At 58.1% G+C, this 15,781-nt stretch overlaps 3 protein-coding genes across 3 annotated transcripts; 2 read left to right on the top strand and 1 right to left on the bottom strand.

Annotated features, from left to right (window-relative positions):
• Positions 1-713: 713 nt before the first annotated feature.
• GGTG_04918 (hypothetical protein) lies at positions 714-2,336 on the top strand (the record flags this gene model as incomplete). Its single annotated transcript, XM_009222716.1, has 2 exons — positions 714-1,295; positions 1,587-2,336. The coding sequence occupies exons 1-2, from the start codon at positions 741-743 to the stop codon at positions 2,334-2,336; spliced, it is 1,305 nt and encodes a 434-aa protein (XP_009220980.1). The 5' UTR covers positions 714-740.
• Positions 2,337-7,771: 5,435 nt separating this feature from the next.
• Positions 7,772-8,667, bottom strand: GGTG_04917 (hypothetical protein; the record flags this gene model as incomplete). Its single annotated transcript, XM_009222715.1, has 3 exons — positions 7,772-8,194; positions 8,389-8,607; positions 8,665-8,667. The coding sequence occupies 3 exons, from the start codon at positions 8,665-8,667 to the stop codon at positions 7,772-7,774; spliced, it is 645 nt and encodes a 214-aa protein (XP_009220979.1).
• A 2,018-nt stretch (positions 8,668-10,685) lies between these two features.
• GGTG_04916 (C6 zinc finger domain-containing protein) lies at positions 10,686-13,886 on the top strand. Its single transcript, XM_009222714.1, has 2 exons — positions 10,686-12,147; positions 12,262-13,886. Exons 1-2 carry the CDS (start codon positions 11,485-11,487, stop codon positions 12,997-12,999), a joined length of 1,401 nt encoding a protein of 466 aa, XP_009220978.1. The 5' UTR covers positions 10,686-11,484; the 3' UTR covers positions 13,000-13,886.
• Positions 13,887-15,781: the final 1,895 nt, after the last annotated feature.

Raw genomic sequence — 15,781 nt, 5'->3', positions numbered from 1 at the left:
CAAGGGTGACAAAAAAACGGCGGTTCAGCTGCCATGTTTTTCTCCCCAAGACCACGCAGGCAAAAAGACGCACGTGTGTGGGGCAGCAAACGGGGCGGTCAAGACCAGTGAATGCTGCATCTCTCTCGCTCTTCGACTTCCGAGGGGGCCGCGGCGGGCGGGATGTCCGCGTTGCGTCTTTGGCCTGGCCCGGCCTGGCCTGGCCTGCCCACTTTACCGCCTCTCTTTCTCACTCTCTCCCTCTCCTTCTCTTTCGTTGTTTCTCGCCGCGGCCCGCTCGCGCAGGGTGGGTCGGAAATCAGGTTACCCTTCATTTCATCGTATCCTGGGGCGGACGGGGGTGTGCGCGTGTGCGCATCATGAACTGTCGACCTAGCCAGGGTAGGGTCAAGCGAGCCGGGTGAACCAGGGGGTGTGAGTGTTCTGGTTCTGTGTGGCGAGGGGCCGTTGCTGTGCGTGGGCCAAGGGGACAAAAACGTCGGGAACGAGACCACCCAAGCATCCAAGCAGTGCCAATCGCCTGTGGCCTTGTGTGTGTGCGCCTTTTGCCATGGTGGTGGCGTTGGGAGAGGGACTTGGAGAGAGGGGCAGATGAAGTAGCATGAAGGGCAAGAGCGCGGAAGTATGATGTGTCAACAGGCCGAGGAGGGCGGTCTCCCCAGGCTGAAGCGTGCCAGTCGCACTGCTCGGAGCTGTGATGGGAGACGCATCCCCAACGCTTTCTGTGGGAGTGCGTCGACATGCAATGCACGGCGGTGGCGGCGGGCGCTGCTGGCTCCAATCCACCGGCAGCATTCCTCGTTTCCCACCCAGCCCTTTCTGCGAAGCGCTCCTTTTGTTCCATGTGCCATGGCTCGTCTCCCTCCTCCCCGCCCCTCCTGCCCCGATCCAAGCCGACAACCGGTTGGGGAGAGCGCGGCCATCTCGGCCCAAGGCATCGTGCTGCCTCTCCAATGGCGAGATGGGTTTGCCCAGCTGTTTTTGCCATGTCGGCCCAGCCCACGAGGGTGGGGCTTTATTGGGTGGCCAGGCTACGGCAAGGGCTGATTGGCCCAGTGTGGGAAAACGACGCGCCATCCGCAAGCGGGCTGGGGCTGGCTGGGCCAGCCGTGAGCCAGTCGCTCCAGTCTGTGGCGGCCGACAGCAAGGGAGGAGGGAAGGGGAGGGGAAAAAAGGAAAGGTCTTGCCGATCGGTTGACGGCAGCACACCGCCGTGTCGGCCCCAGCTTTTCCCACCCAGGTGGGAGCGCGGAAACGATGTGATGTGGGGCTTGCCGCCCACAGCTGCTCCGCCCGTGCGATCAAGCTAGCCTCTAAAGCTCATTGGAGAAGGAGGGAAAAGGACGCTATCGCCCAGCGAGGATGTGGAGATTGGGATTCGCCCTTTTGGAACGGCAGCCTGTCATTTGCTGGGCTTGGACTGTAAAAAAGCGTCGAAAATAATAATAATAATAAACAAACCCCGACGGTTTCGATAAGTTGATGAGCTGGGCTTGGGCCGGGTTGGGCTTGTCCCACCCGAGCAGAGGGAGCGAGACCGGTTTCGTCGCTCCCCACATATCGGCAGTTTTGTTCCCTTGACACAGCCGACTGCCGCTCCCTCCCTCCCCCTGGTGACGCAGCTCCTTCCCACCCCAGGCCGGGCCCGACATCGAGGGCGCAATCTCGCACGCGGCGCTAGGGCCGTGGGCGTTGGGCGGTCAGGCCGATCACGGCCCAGCGGCCAGCAGCGGCCATGCCAAATTGCTACGAAACGCGTCGACCGTTCCGGTTACCCCTGTCGCGCAAGAGATCGGGCCTATCGCGACGGACGGCGTGTGCCTGTGAGTGTGCCTGTGAGTGAGGGACGTCTGTGTGTGCACAAGACCGCACCAGCACCAGCACTAGCACCAGCACCAGCGCCAGCACCAGCCCAGCACCAGCGCCGCCTTTGGCTTGTGTGGCGCAACCACGACTACCCCTGGCTCCTTCGTCCCCGCCTCCCGCGCGTGCGCCCGTCGCGACTCGCATACCCGCAACCGGTCAGTTATTCTGGACGACCCCAGCGGCGGGAACCGCCTGGCCGAGTGGGCTTGCTAGGCCGGGCTGGCGTTATTCCTTGGTGTGTCCCAGGGGTCGTGCCGCTAGAAGACGAAGAAGATTGCAACTTTCCCGAGTTTTCTTGCTTCGGCGCGAGCGGTGCTTTACTCGATTCGTACCAGCAATTCCCACTTTCAAAACACACTGAACCTAAGCCCCCTGGTGCATGTCCGGACCAAGCCAGCCTAGAACCGGTGTGTGACTCGGAAGACGCGGGGGTGGAAGGTGATGCCAGGGTGGGCTGCAGCGAGCGCTGATGGGCCAGGGATGCCATCACATGCATCGTCACACGCTTTGGCCCTCAGGAAAAATGATCGGGAAGGCAGAACGAGAGAAGGTGGAGCCGAGGAGGAGGGCAAACGGAAGCGAGCAGAGAGGCGGGCCAATGAACCATGGCGATGAGCAAAGTGAAGAAGATGCGTGCGAGAGAGAGAGAGACGGAGAAAAAGAAACGACTGTGCTAGATTACCCACCTGCAAGACAACCGATTGGATCCTGGGCCTTGGCCTGATTTCGGCGCGTGTCAAATCGCCAGATGATCTGCCTGACACGAAAAAAAAATGGAAACTGCCCGATGGTTTTGCCCGTCACGGGAGCAACCCCCCAGCCCACACCACCCCACGGTACCGCGCTGCTGGATCTCCCTCCAGTGGGCTTGGGCCCTCGTCCCCCATAGCTGCCAATTGCGTGTCCGCGTCCGATGCTGGCATGTGGTTTTCCTCTGCCATCCGTATCCAATCAGCCGCCCCAGACACTTACGCTCCCCGCCCGTTACGATGCTAGGCTGGGTGGGTGGCCGGGTGGTGCGGATACCTTCCTCGGGTTTGGCAGTCGACTACGGGTATCCCGTTTTCTACTGGTGGTGATGGCGGCGGCGGCGGCATCAGACTGTTGCAGCAGAATAGGCCGAGCCCATAGGTTCCCCGCTCCTCGACAATGGGCCCATTCACGGCTTTGCTATTGTCTTCACACCACACACACCCCTCTAGCACGCAGTCGGCGCCCACCCGTCACGATAGGAAGGACGCATCTCGACGGGCACTTTAGTGAAGCACGGTACGCCCGCTCGCGATATTGCCATCCTGATGACGCCCATATTAAAACATCAATGACTGTGCATGGCGGAGGTGGGGTGGCGGGAGACGGGAGGCGGGGTCCAGAAAGAAACCCGACCCGGCCGACCCGTGCTTTTTTTGTTGAGCCGACGGTAAGCCGGGGAGGGAGCAGCACGCGCGGTCTCTTGCGTCGCCGTCGGTTATGCAGATAGATAGGGAGACAAAGGACCGTAGAGTGACTGCATATTCCCGCTGTGCCCTGAGGTCGGACGGCCGCACCCTGCGGCCAGCCGCCGGGGACTAGGTGCGGCGCGCGCGGGGAGGAGGAGGGAGGAAGACGACGGCGACAACAGCAACAGGGATGACTGTTTTGTTTGCTTTATCTGTAGGGCGGGTGGCCGCTCCCGTCTCGTCTGCCGCGTTCCGTCATCGGTGGTCAACGGCCGGCCCCACCCTGGCGTTGTTCATGATACAGCGGGAGAGTTGAAGGGGGCACGGCAGGACAGGCGGACGGGAGAGGATTCTGCAAGGCGACGAAAGCGGCTCGGGGGCAATAAGCGATGCTGTGTGCCGAAGAAGCAGAAAGAAAGAAAGAAAAAGTCACCCCCGTGTGTGGGCATTTAGACGAATGCGGCCATCCGAGACAGGTGTGGTTTTCTGGTGACACCCATCAAGCAAATCCGTGGCGGGCTGCAGTGCGTCCCGTCATCTGTCCCCGGCCGCCGTGTCATCCTTCGACTTCCCCTCTTTGGAGGTGTTTTTTTATTTATTTGTTTGTTTGTTTGTTGCCGCCAATCTACTTTGCATGACTATTACTCCTTTCATTTTCCACATGGGACACACCCACACCCTCGATGTCGTACCCGCTGCGAGACCGTGTCGCCATGGCACAACAGTGGCGTCACGAGGGCGGTTTTTGCCGAAGGTGACTTGGCGCAGAACGGGCATGAGAAGAAAAAGGGAACAAAAAAAAACTAGATCGGAGGGATACACACATTGCGGACCATGTCGCACCGAGGGAGGGACCACACATGCAACCCTTCCGTTTTGCTGTTATCATGCAGTCATGGCTTTGGAGTTGCGGCTGCCCGATTTTCGGGCCGCTGCCGCGCGTGCTGCGGCTTTTCTTCCCCTTCCGCCTCCTTGTGCCGCCTTTGAGTTTTCTGTTTGCCTGTTTGCTTGCCACCACGCCGCTCCGTTGTCGCTCCCGTTCTGGTTGCATCATCCATCGTGAGAGTGGGCTTTTTTTGCTCACTCGAGCGACAAGGCCGGCGGCGGCGAAATAAACGTTAGCGATGCGGCGAAGCGATGAGGAAAAAGGATAATAGACTGCGCCTTTGAAGCAAACCCGTAATTAACTTCGCACCGGGGCAACAAGATTCGAGCAAGCCCGCATGGGGAGTGTGAGATTTACTCACACCAGCCCCTTCCGGGGCGGCCTTCCACCCCTGCGTGTTCCCGTTTAGCCAAACCAAACAAAAGGCACACACACACACACACTATCTTTTACGTTGAGTGTTGTCGGTGGCGGACTTTTTACAACCACCTTTTTTTTTTGGGCACCGTGACGTTGCACGCACCCGCAGCGACCTAGGCGGCGAGAGGGCGGTGGCACGCCCCACCCGTGCGCCTCCCGTCCAGCAAGCAAGCAAGCGGACGGGAAGTGGACGTCCAGGGGGGGAGAGTTGAGGGAGGGACCTTATCTCTTTGCCGACAATCTTGTCATTTCCAGGCTGACCTTGGCCGTCACGGTGGCTGCTGACGGACCAACAATGGATGATGGGCACAAAAGAAGCCGCAAATGGGTCGAGCCATGACACATTCCCGATTGGGGACCGTCCTCGGGTGCCTTTTCACGCCCGGACCAAAAAAAAAATGGGACACTTTTCAATTGGTGGTGGTGGTATGCACTGGGGCAAAAATTGAAAAGTGTCTCGTTTTTTTTGATCCGGGCGTGCTTTTTCTTTCTGATTTTAATTTGGGTCTAACTGGCACGGGGTGACCCACCGGTCCGTTTGTTGCCTCCTCTTCTTGCCCTGTCCCTTGTGGACAGTTACATTCCTCGTATCTTGGCGTTCTTTTTCTTGCCCGCAGTTCTGTTTTGTCTCCGACGGCCCGCCTCCCATTTTACCCACCCGAATCGTGCCTGATTTGCCAAACCGAAAGAATGGGACCCCTCCCTTCCCACTTCCCAGGCGGTCGCCAATCGAACTGCGCCACCCGCCCAACCCGTCCTCCCGCACGGCTCCAGTCGTGCGTACCTAGGTTGCGAGCGGCCCGCTGTTTGCGGTTGCGGTTGCTCCTTGTTTTTGTCCTCCCTTTGGTGTTTTGTCCCTGTCGGCTTGACTAGGACTGGCTTTGTGGATTCCATGTCCAGCAAGGGAGACAACCGGTTTCCCCTTCCCTTGGGAAAGGTACCCCAGACGGTGTCGGCCGGCTGCGCATCGTCCCACCCAACCCCGCCCTTTTTCCCTTCCACTTTCGTCCACCCTTGTGACAAAAGGCCGTCGGGAGATTTTTAGTTCTAGAAGCACCAAAATGGCAATCTCCTGATCCCGTGTTTTCTTGGCCCTTTTTTCGTTCGGACCCATTGATTGCGTACGCTCTGGCAGGGGAAACCCGGTTGTACTTAGATCTGAAGGCTGACTATGTTATTTGTCAGGTGGAGGAGGAGCTATGAATGAAGCAAAAGAAAGAAAAAAAAACTGATGAAACGATCAACAACCATGAGCGACAAGTGATGGACGACTGACTGGCTTTCCGTGGCTTGTTCGGCCTGCTTATTAAGAGCCAAGGCGCCGACGTCGCATTTTGCAACCGAGACAAGTCGGCCCAGGAAGTCTGACCATGCCTCCCTCGCTTGGGCTTTTAGGTATATCTCAATAATATTCACGCGCCACTGTCTGTCTGCCTTCTCCCTTTCTCCCTCACCGACAGGGGCCCGAGAGAGAAGCAAAATCCGGACACAAATTGTTGTGGCGGCGGTGGTCATGCGCCTGCCTGTCTGCTCACCTCAGAAAAATGCTCGCTCGTTTGGCCAAGAGGGGCAACCTGTAAGGGGACTGTGTTTTCCGCCCGCGCGAAAACGGTGAGCGTATGTGGTCATGGAACGGGATTCGCAACGCATTCTCGGGGGCGCGGCGGGGAGGGGGGGAACGTCCCGCCCCGTCGGATCAGCAGCAAGGGGAGTCTGACCGCGTCTTTCCCTTTTTTCCCTGCTCTTTTTGTTCATTCCTCATCGCAAACCGTGCATAAAACAAAAAGAGGGGCGAACCCGATGCATAAGGGAGGGTGGTGGTGCACCCCGAGGCGAGGAAAAATGAGCGCATTCCAAAAAATTAAAAAGATTAAAAAAATTTAAAATAAAAAGGCTCCGCGGCCGCGGCGACAGCAACAATGCGCCAGCGCCGCGCCGCGCACGCTAATGGAGCAAAGGGCGGCGCCCACACCTCCTTTTCCACCGCCTCGGTGTCGGACGGGTCATCATGATCAATCCTCCACAAAAAAACTAAAGGTGTGCTTGTGTGAGCTTATGTGCCCGTGTGCCTGTTGCTTCTTCCCTGTCGTCAGCCCCTCCTCGTCCAAATCCCTGGGCGCCGGTGGGCGGTGCAGCGGACCCCCCAAACCCGTTTTCGTCTCATCTTTTCTTATCATCATCTTTTCTTATCATCATCTTTTCTTATCATCTTTTCTTATCATCCCTCCCCTCCACCCTTTTCGAGGGCCGCCCTCGCACGAACCGGCCGGCCGGCTCGGCATGCCTTTCTGGATCGTGCATGGCCGACGGACGGGTTCTGCCTTTCTTCTTTATGCCAATGTGCTGTTTATTTCACCCCTGTTACTATGGGTTGTCGAGTCGATCGCCCCGTGGAATGGAATTTGATCCGAAGTTGGAGTTGCAGGAGCTATGTGGTTTCAAAAGACAGGGCCGCGTGATTTCCCTGCCATTCCTTCACCGTCTCCCTTGATACTGTTTCCTCGCACCCCCCGGTGGAATGCAAGGCCAAGGGTGAACAGACGGCCGCTCCCGTTACGGGTTTTGTCTGGTCGGGCCAAAACGTTATTTCCGTTGATCCCCAACGCGCTTTGACTCTTGCACCACAAACCAGTTCGTGACCATCCCCTGCCTACCTCTCCACCAACTGAAAAAAAAAAATCCGAACCCAAAATGCTTTGCCCCACCCAAACTCTATAGCAAAAAAGGTCAAAACAAACTCAATCAATTCATACCAAAGCACCATAATACGCCTAAAACAGCACGGATTTTTTCGCCAATAATAAAAAGCAAAGGCAAAATGACTGGCCATTAATTTGCATATAAATTTTTATTTTTATTTTTATTTTCATTTTTTTTGTGGTGTTAATTGGCTTTGAAATGGTAGCCCCTTTTTTGCGGTTCGGGTTTTTTTTTTTCAGTTGGTGCTCCCTTCGGCGGCCCGCCAACCCACCAGCAGGCAGCGCCAGACTGCCCTGTCCGGACAAGTCCGGGGGATGAGGGGACAGGTTCCATTCGCCGAACTTTGGCTGCGAGAAGTTCATGCGTTAAAGCGGACGAGTGGCCGGCAATGGCATGCCACATAGCGGCGGCCAGGCGGGAAGACAAGGCCCCGCGCGCTGCAATTCTTATCGTGGGCTAGTCAGTCAGCCAGCCGAGCAAGCGCCACCCCGGTCCCCCGTCCCTGGTTCCCTGCCGTAAGTTCCCCTTGGTTGGGTCGCCTCTGTCTCCAACGGTTCCATGCCCGGGTCTCCCGCTTACGTAGCATCATGGGTAGGTCCCGAGGTGAGCGAGCATCACAAAAGCAAATCAGGGCGGAGCAGAAAACGTAGCAGTCAGCAGCACAAAAAAAGCTCCAAGCAATCAGTAACCTCAAGTCAAGCTTCCCGTAACGGGCCCGAGAGGGGCGAACATTTAAAGGGCGAAAAACAAAGAGCGAGACAGTGAAAAGTCCTTCTAGAACCCCCGCCTCGGGACCGACCTTGATGAAGCCAGGGGGAGGTGGTGGTGGGCTCTTCGGACCCAGGCTCCTGGGTCCTTCCTCGCTCCTCGCGTCCGTCGTCAACTTTGGGGGCAGAAAAGAAAGGGACAAGCGCGGTTAGTGCACCCGACAGACAACCTTGCATGCGTTGGCAACAGCGGCGTCTGTTTCGCGATTTCCCACATTGTTTGGTTTTTTGGGGTTTTTTTCCCCTCTCGCTTGCATGACGGGCGCACGAGATGATCAGAAAAAGAGTTAACTTCAAACGGTCTCTTTACTTGGGGCTTGACGCTGACACCCAACCTCGCGGTGGCCTGGTTGGAAGTCGGTGTGGTGGAGGCGGTGCATGTGCCTGGCGATTCCTTCCTTCCTCCTGGGCCTCTCTCCTGGCCTGCGCACCCCAGCGACAAATACATGAGCAGTGGTAGGCAGATGTGAAACGGGCAGCCGACGCAGCAGATAAGTGGTCGCTGGTGGAAGCGCCACTTTATGCGCTCCTGCACAGAGGTATCAAGCATTTATCCGCACACGCTCGCAAAGCAAAGCAGACGCACCATTTTTGCTGGGTCGAGACGCACGCAGTGAGATTTACATACGACATGAGACCCCATCGCCAAGTAAATAAACAAAACAACGGCCAGCAGCGCGCCTATGCCCGCACACGGCGATGGCCCAGCGCATGCAGGCAGCCGCTGATGATGGGCCTGCACATCGACGGGCCTTGGCTGACCCCGAGGCCCTCGCTTTTTGCCCAGCGGCACGACAACAGCGCTAAGCAGGACAGGAGTCAGAAAGGCAAATGCGGCGTAAAATGTGGCCCAAAATAACAAAAAGAGGGAAGCGCATTGCTGTAATGCGCCGTATTTGAGCTTTCCGCGTTCCAGCCTACTGCAGTTTGGGCATCGTGCGCTTTATGCTCAGCGCGCTGCTGCTGCTGGCCCTGCGGCGACCAAAATAAGTGACTCAGTGCGTCAAGTTTGCCTGGAGCAAGGGAGCTCGAGCTTGCAACAGCGCCCACCTTGCCTCCACTTGGCACACGCTCGGCTCGACAGCTCGACAGGCAGAGCCCACCCGGCTCCGCCAAACCCAGTGACCTGCCGCCCACGCACCACCCCTCTCACCATCACGCCAAGCGGCTCCACTTGGCTCACCTTCCATTGCCCCTAATAATATCGATTCCTCATGACTGTACCGCAATTGAGAAAGCAGCAACTGGGCTGCTTTTCCGCCGCCGAGCCACAGGCATCTCCCCTTGGCGAGGACGGAGCCACGGAGCCCAGCACCAGCAGCAGCGACGAGCACACCCCAATCAATACAACCAACGAATAACTTTTATGCCAAACCTAAGTCAGTCGTCCAAAAAAGATGCCTGACGGACCGGCCCCACGAACGACAGCCCGGCTCGATGCCCGCCCGTCCTAGCCGCTGCCAGCTGTTTCGAGCAGGAGACAAGCAGAAAAAATAAAAGAAAAAAGGTTTGCGTTTCGGTGTGCCTTGCTCGTCTCTTCCCTCCCCCGCGTTTGCGATTAGCATTCGGCTCCATCGCCCCAAGTCGCATTCCCCTCCCCTCCCCGTTTGGTGTGCCGCAGAACGCGTCCCGGCCCTGGTCTTTTTTGGTCGATCGATGGGTCTGTGGAATTAAGTTGGTGCGTTTTGACTTTAGCTCTCTTCCCCTTTTGCCGGCCCGGATTTTTGCTTCTTTTTTTCTTTTCTTTCTTTTCTTTTGTTTGTTCGTGTTTTTAGTTATTCGCTCGCCCTGCGGCGCTGCATCAGTGGCTCCGACTGGGGCCGTGGGTGGATAATGGTGATGCTGGTGATGCGGATGATGATGAGGATGGCGTTTGGCTGGGTCGGGTCGCCACATCACCACAGCAGGGCAGGGCCACCCTCGGAAACGTTGCTGCTTCGTATCCTTTGCCGTTTCGTGCCGTGTTTGTTTTTGCCTGCCCGCTGGCCTGTGCCGCTCTCCCGCGACGCAACCGTGATGGTGGCTGCCATGAAATGCTGCCATGTAATTTTCCTTGGCACCCATCTCTCCCCTCTTTCCTTCATATTGCCCATCTCCTCTCTTTGGTAGCATTCTCACGACGCTGCAACCGCCTTTGCCTGAATTTCATCCCTTTTTCCCGTCTCGTCCGTCGTGACTTCCGCCTCGCCCAACGGCTTGCCGCTTGCTTCTGGGCGGCTGTAACGGTCCTTCTGGCGCTCACTCATCAGTGGGCGGTCAGCGGCTGGTGTTTGGAACCGTTGTTGGGTGTGGATGGATGGGGTCGGTCGGCAGTTTACTGGAACGGGCCATGTCCACAGTGCGAGCTGCGAGGAGGGGGGGGGGTGTCGCTCGCAACTCGTTAGCGTCGTCCATTTTCCCATTTTGCCATTTGACATGGAGGAGGGGGGGTATGAAGTGTCTGTCCATGTACCACACACCCCCTTCGGCAACCCCCCCTTGCTTTCCCATCACGCCCCCTCCCGGCGGCCTTACTTTCTTGCCTTATCCCTTGTTTGTACCCAAACCATGCCTGTCTCTTTGCAGCGACTAACCCCAAGCGCCACGGTAGGGTGCGCCGACCGAGCCAAGGGAGTTCCCGCAGGGTAGAAAAGTCTCTCCTTTCCCTACCAACCATACATCATTCGTCCCGCCCGTCTTGTCCTTTCCCGTGGAACCCGCACCAGGCAGGACCGAGACCGCTCCCTACTTAGAACCCGCCCAACCCCGACCTTCCCGACCTTTGGAGTCGGTCGGCTTTGCTCAAGGTTCAAACAACAACCTTGACACATCGTCGCTGGTCCTGCTTTGGACTGAACTAGGCGACCTGCCCACCAGCACCGACCAGCAGCCGACTGCCTTTTCGACTGGCCTCTGACACCTCCAACGCCTCGTTATCGTCGTCACTTGTTGTCTTTGCTGTTGTTGTCGTCGTCGTCCTCCATCTCTGCCTTGTCTGCGCCTGACCACTTGGTCAAATCTCCACCTGGCTTGCTCAGCATTCCTCTGCTGAGAACGTAGGCTCGGCATCCGTAGCCGCGCGAGACAACAAACATTTCCGGGAAAGAAATTGCACAAGGCGACATCCGACCAAGGTTCCTCCCGTACATGGTGCGTGCCGTCACAGAGTTTAGCCACCTGCAGAATCTACTCTGGGCAGGCACATCCACCACGCTCCATCCCGCCTGCCACTTGCTGTGGGGCCCGTCTCTTTAAAACCCGGCCCGCCGCGCCCTTTCAGCCAGCCCGTCTTCTTGCTCTTCCTGGCCACTCACTCTCCCATCACTTCAGCCTCTCCCACCACTCAACTCAAGCCTTGACCCGCACCTGGGTCACTGTCGACACTCACCTTCCAGAGGTCCAGCAACAGGGCCACTACAGAGCAACCATGGCCGACGACAGGAGGGATCGATTTCCTCCCCCTCCTCCTCCTCCTCCTCCTCCCCCTCCCCGTGGGCAGTACAACAACCAATACCCGCCACCTCCCATCGAGGAGGAGGACCGCCAGAGCCGCGTGATTAGAGATCCCCGCGACCTGCGTGACGTCCCCAACGCCGTCACTCTGCCGTCAATCCAGGACTACCCTCCGAGCGGTCCCTCTAGAGGTCCGCCGCCTGCTCTAGAGCCGGGCGCGAGGGGATCGTACTCTGTCTCTCCAGACCAGGGTGCCTATCCGCCGCCTCGTCCAACCTACAGCCTCCCTCCCGTGCAGTCCCTGGCCGATGGCCGTGCATTCGATAACAGGGCACCTGATTCCCGTGGACCGCCGCCGCCGCCGCCGCCACCGCCGCAGCAGGACCCGAGGCAACCCATGGCATACCGCCCGGTGCCACCCCCAGACCCCAATGCATACTACCGTGGACCACCACCCGGGCCGCCTCCTCCGCCCTACGTCCAGGACCCGTACCAGCAGCAGTACGCCGCCTACCCTCAGCCGCAGGTTGGCATCATGGGCTACGACTACAGGACCGGCCCTGGCATGCAGCAGCAGCAGGCGAGCGCGCCGAGGCAGCGCACATCCATCGCATGCAGGTACTGCAGGAAGCGCAAGGTTAGTTCTTTTGCGTGGCTTGTCCAACCTCGGATTTTTTTTTCATCCCATGTGCCATGTTGATATGCACCTAGAATCTCGTGACTGACATGGGTGTGTTTGGCTTGGGATCAGATCCGTTGCAGTGGTTACCAGACCACAGCCGACGGAAAATGTCTCAACTGCAAGAAGACAGGCAACGAGTGCGTGTTCCAGCCCGTTAGCTCGGGCTCGACCGCCTTCGTCCCAGTCCAGGCTATTCAGGGCGGCGTCATCGCCCCGGGCACTCAACTGTTTGGAGCCTTTGGACAGCCTCTCCCCATGGGCGCCCAGGGACCCCCGATGCCGATGCAAATGCAAATGCAAATGCCTGGCCAAGGACCCCCGCCGCGCCACACGCCTCCCCAACTTCCCCTGCCCTCGCCCACCGGAAGCTACTACGAGGAACGTGTCGAGACGGGCAGGAGGAGGCCCCGCGGACCCGAGGACGACCACCACGGCCCCAGGCTGCCGCCTCCGCACCCAGGCCAGATCGAGGAGGACCCGCGCCGCCGGTCTCCCGCCTCGCCCCAGAGCGCCTCTCCGCCGAGTCTGTACCAGGCGCCGTACCCGCCGCGTCCCGCGAGCAACACACCGCCGACTGCTGCTCCCTACCCGACGGCCGAGAGGCCAACCACCTATCCGCCGCGCCTCGAGAGCCCGCCTGCGCCCCCGACCGCCGGACCCAGCACGTCTTCCACCTCATCCTCGGTTATGAGTCTGGGAAATCTGATGGACAACGCGCCGCCGCGCACGGCCCCTGGCAGCAGCAACGGAGAGTCGCGTGACAACATCGATAACTTTATGCTTGGTCGCCTCGGCAGACGCTCCTAAACGGCCCAACCAAGGCATTGCCCACCGCGGTGGGCTTGCCAAGGGCCCCAATTCCGCTCCTCCCCATGCCCGGGACGCGACGGGTCCTCATCTGACGAACATGATTCTTTCTTTACATTTCCCCACACAAGTGTAGTGCGGGAGGGCTAATGGATAATCTCCTTGACACTGGCGACTTGTACTTTTCTTTCTTTGCTTCGCTTTGGCTGCGACGCATCCGTCTTGCCCGTCACGTTCGGCTTGGCCGGCGACGGGCCTCTCAAGGCTGGGATGCCTAGCCTTGCGACGAAATTGCAGGGTACACAAGAGACGGCCTCCACTAATATGGGGTCGGTGGGAACTGGTCAAAATTGGGTCCGCGTTTTCTTTTTATCCTCCACTGCTTCGCCTTTTTACATCCGCTGCGCAATTTCCTTCTGCACATCTATGATTCCCTCCAATCTGCACGGGTTTTCCCTGGTTCTAGCCAGTGAGCGGTCATAGTCCTGTTTCTTGAGCCTCGTTTTTTTTATTGCCCCCGATTACGTATCTACTTTACTTGCACGATTTCCTTTTTCTTCCTCCCCGCGCCCGAGCTCGAGGTACACGAGGCGGGGTGGCTAAGAGTTTGTATTGATGCCTCACGGCGAAGTCTGGACGTCTACTCTTCTTTTTCTTGGTACTCATTTCATTGCTCGTGTTCCCAGGCAACAAAAACACTCTTTGTTCTGGCTGGTGGGGTGGTGATGGTGGGCGGACAAACAAATGAATTTCAATCCTCGACCCAGCTGGCTTTTTCTCTCCTTTTCCTTGTCCATGACTTGCCTTGTTACGCTTCCTCATTGCCGTCCTCGGTGTCCTTTCTTTGGATGGGATGGGCGTGTGTGTGGCCCCCCCCCCCCCCCCCCGATTTTCCAAGATTGAGTCGCGTACGGGCCCAGACCTGGCCGGGTTCAGCAAAAGCCCCCTTTGTGTGTGGTTCTGAAGGACATGATCGGCGGAAAAGCTGAAAAACAAAATTGGAATTCGCAGCGGTTTCGGCCCGGAGTGGTTGGTGGTGCCTTTTTCTTCTCGTATTTTTTTTAGCCCAGCCTCCTCCGCAGGACTGCCAACAGACAACGGCCTCCTGCTCTCGTTTCTTCGCGCTCCTTTCTCCCCCGGATTCTTATCATGACCAATATGATGACGCTAGTATCAAAAAAATAATGACATCTCGTTAGCATTGCTGTCTTGTATCTTCTTGCCTTCTCATTCATTCCATGGGGTCGCGGGTAGGTCCGGCCACCCGCGTCAGGATTCCCAAGACGTGGCCGAGGGACACTCTTGATATGATCCGACCACTCCCTTGCGTCGCCCGGAGACTCGGGTTCGGGACCGAAGGAAGGCCGATGCCGCATGACTAGAGGCAGGTGGACGTGGATGGATGGATGTGCTTCCGTATTGCCTCTGCCAGGTATTCTCTCCCGGCCGTCGCCCTTGTAATCTATAACTTTGTCCATGTTCATCTGAACATGCATCATCCCTCAGGCCCGGCGACGCCCTCCCCCTCCCTCCTCTCTCTCTCTCCCTCCCTCCCTGGCGATCGGGACTGTCTAAATTACATGATCGCTACGCTCCGCGCTGGCGAGTGGGAGAAAGTTGGGGTGAAGAGACACGAGATGACAAGGCAGAATCATCACAAAGAAGGTGGGGTGGACAGGTGGGAGCGTGACTATGGCCAATAAAATGGGAGACTTTTTTTTTTGGGGGCCCCTTCTCGGTTGTTTCCTTCGAAGTAGCCTTGCAAAAGGAATAGCAGGACAATGGACAAAAAAGAAACCAGAAAAACACCGGCGAGGTTCTCACCGGCGGCCGAGCGGCGGCGGGTGACGGACGGGACGCGTCGAGATGGGGAGGCTCGGACGACGTTGCAGGCGACTCGCTCGTCTCTCTTTGTCTCTCCCTTGCTTTCATTCTTTGTTCTCTGCAGCCACGCTGTGCTAGCGGAACCACCCCGGCTCTTGTCGCCCGGCTCTAGCAGAGCAAAGCGGTGACCGATAACGCACTTCCCTAGCTAGATACTATTTAGCGAAGACCGATGGGCCGTGGGCTGGGGGGCGAGGGCTAGACGGCGTGGCACGCCCAGACTAGGACAGGGCAACTAGTAAAAAGAAGGAAAAAAAAAGAAAAAAAAAAGCCTGGTCGGCTCATAGGGGGGGTGTGTGAAGCATGCTTAGCGTCGAGGGCCTTTTGTTGGTTTCCCCTATCCTCTGTCGTCGGTTGTATCCCCCTGTCAGTTGTTGGCGCCAGGCTGGGCTGGGGGGAGGCTTTTGTTTCTTCTCTCCCTTGCGGGTGGCCGCACCGGCCTACGGTCAGCAGACCGACGAAAGAGGAACAGCGCGGGGCGCACAGTGAGCAACATAAGGGGCGGCGGGTCCAATCGTAAGCGCCTGTGTCACCAACATCTGAGCTCCCTCACCCCTTGCTCCCCTGCTCCCCTGCTCCTCTAAACCGATCTGAGATTCCGTCCACAGTGTGCAACAAGAGGCTGACGCCGGAAGAGGAAAGGGGCGTGTGATATTGCGATGGATGGGCTGTGGGAGGGTGGTATTGCTGTCTTGGTGTGTTTGCGGCTTCCCATCCCAGCCTAGCCCAGCCAGCCCCAGCGACGTGCCTTGCGGGGGTGCTGCGTTCTAACCCCAGCCCCCCTGGCGGCCAGCCTCGCGGGCAAGCTAGAATAATAAAAAATCGGGGGGCGATGAAAACAATGCAATAAGCAAGTTGAAGCAAGCAGAAGGATGGATTAGGGGGGGGGGGGGGGGGG

The sequence above is a fragment of the Gaeumannomyces tritici genome, assembly GCF_000145635.1.
Source record: "Gaeumannomyces tritici R3-111a-1 unplaced genomic scaffold supercont2.2, whole genome shotgun sequence".
NCBI classification, from domain to species: domain Eukaryota; kingdom Fungi; phylum Ascomycota; class Sordariomycetes; order Magnaporthales; family Magnaporthaceae; genus Gaeumannomyces; species Gaeumannomyces tritici.
This window is presented reverse-complemented; position numbering and strand designations above follow the sequence as displayed.

Excerpts from the sequence above, each read along its gene's own strand:
- GGTG_04916 (XM_009222714.1), top strand. The coding sequence starts at position 11,485 with ATGGCCGACGACAGGAGGGATCGATTTCCTCCCCCTCCTCCTCCTCCT. Across the intron at positions 12,148-12,261 it reads GGTACTGCAGGAAGCGCAAG|ATCCGTTGCAGTGGTTACCA; the intron begins GTTAGTTCTTTT and ends GCTTGGGATCAG.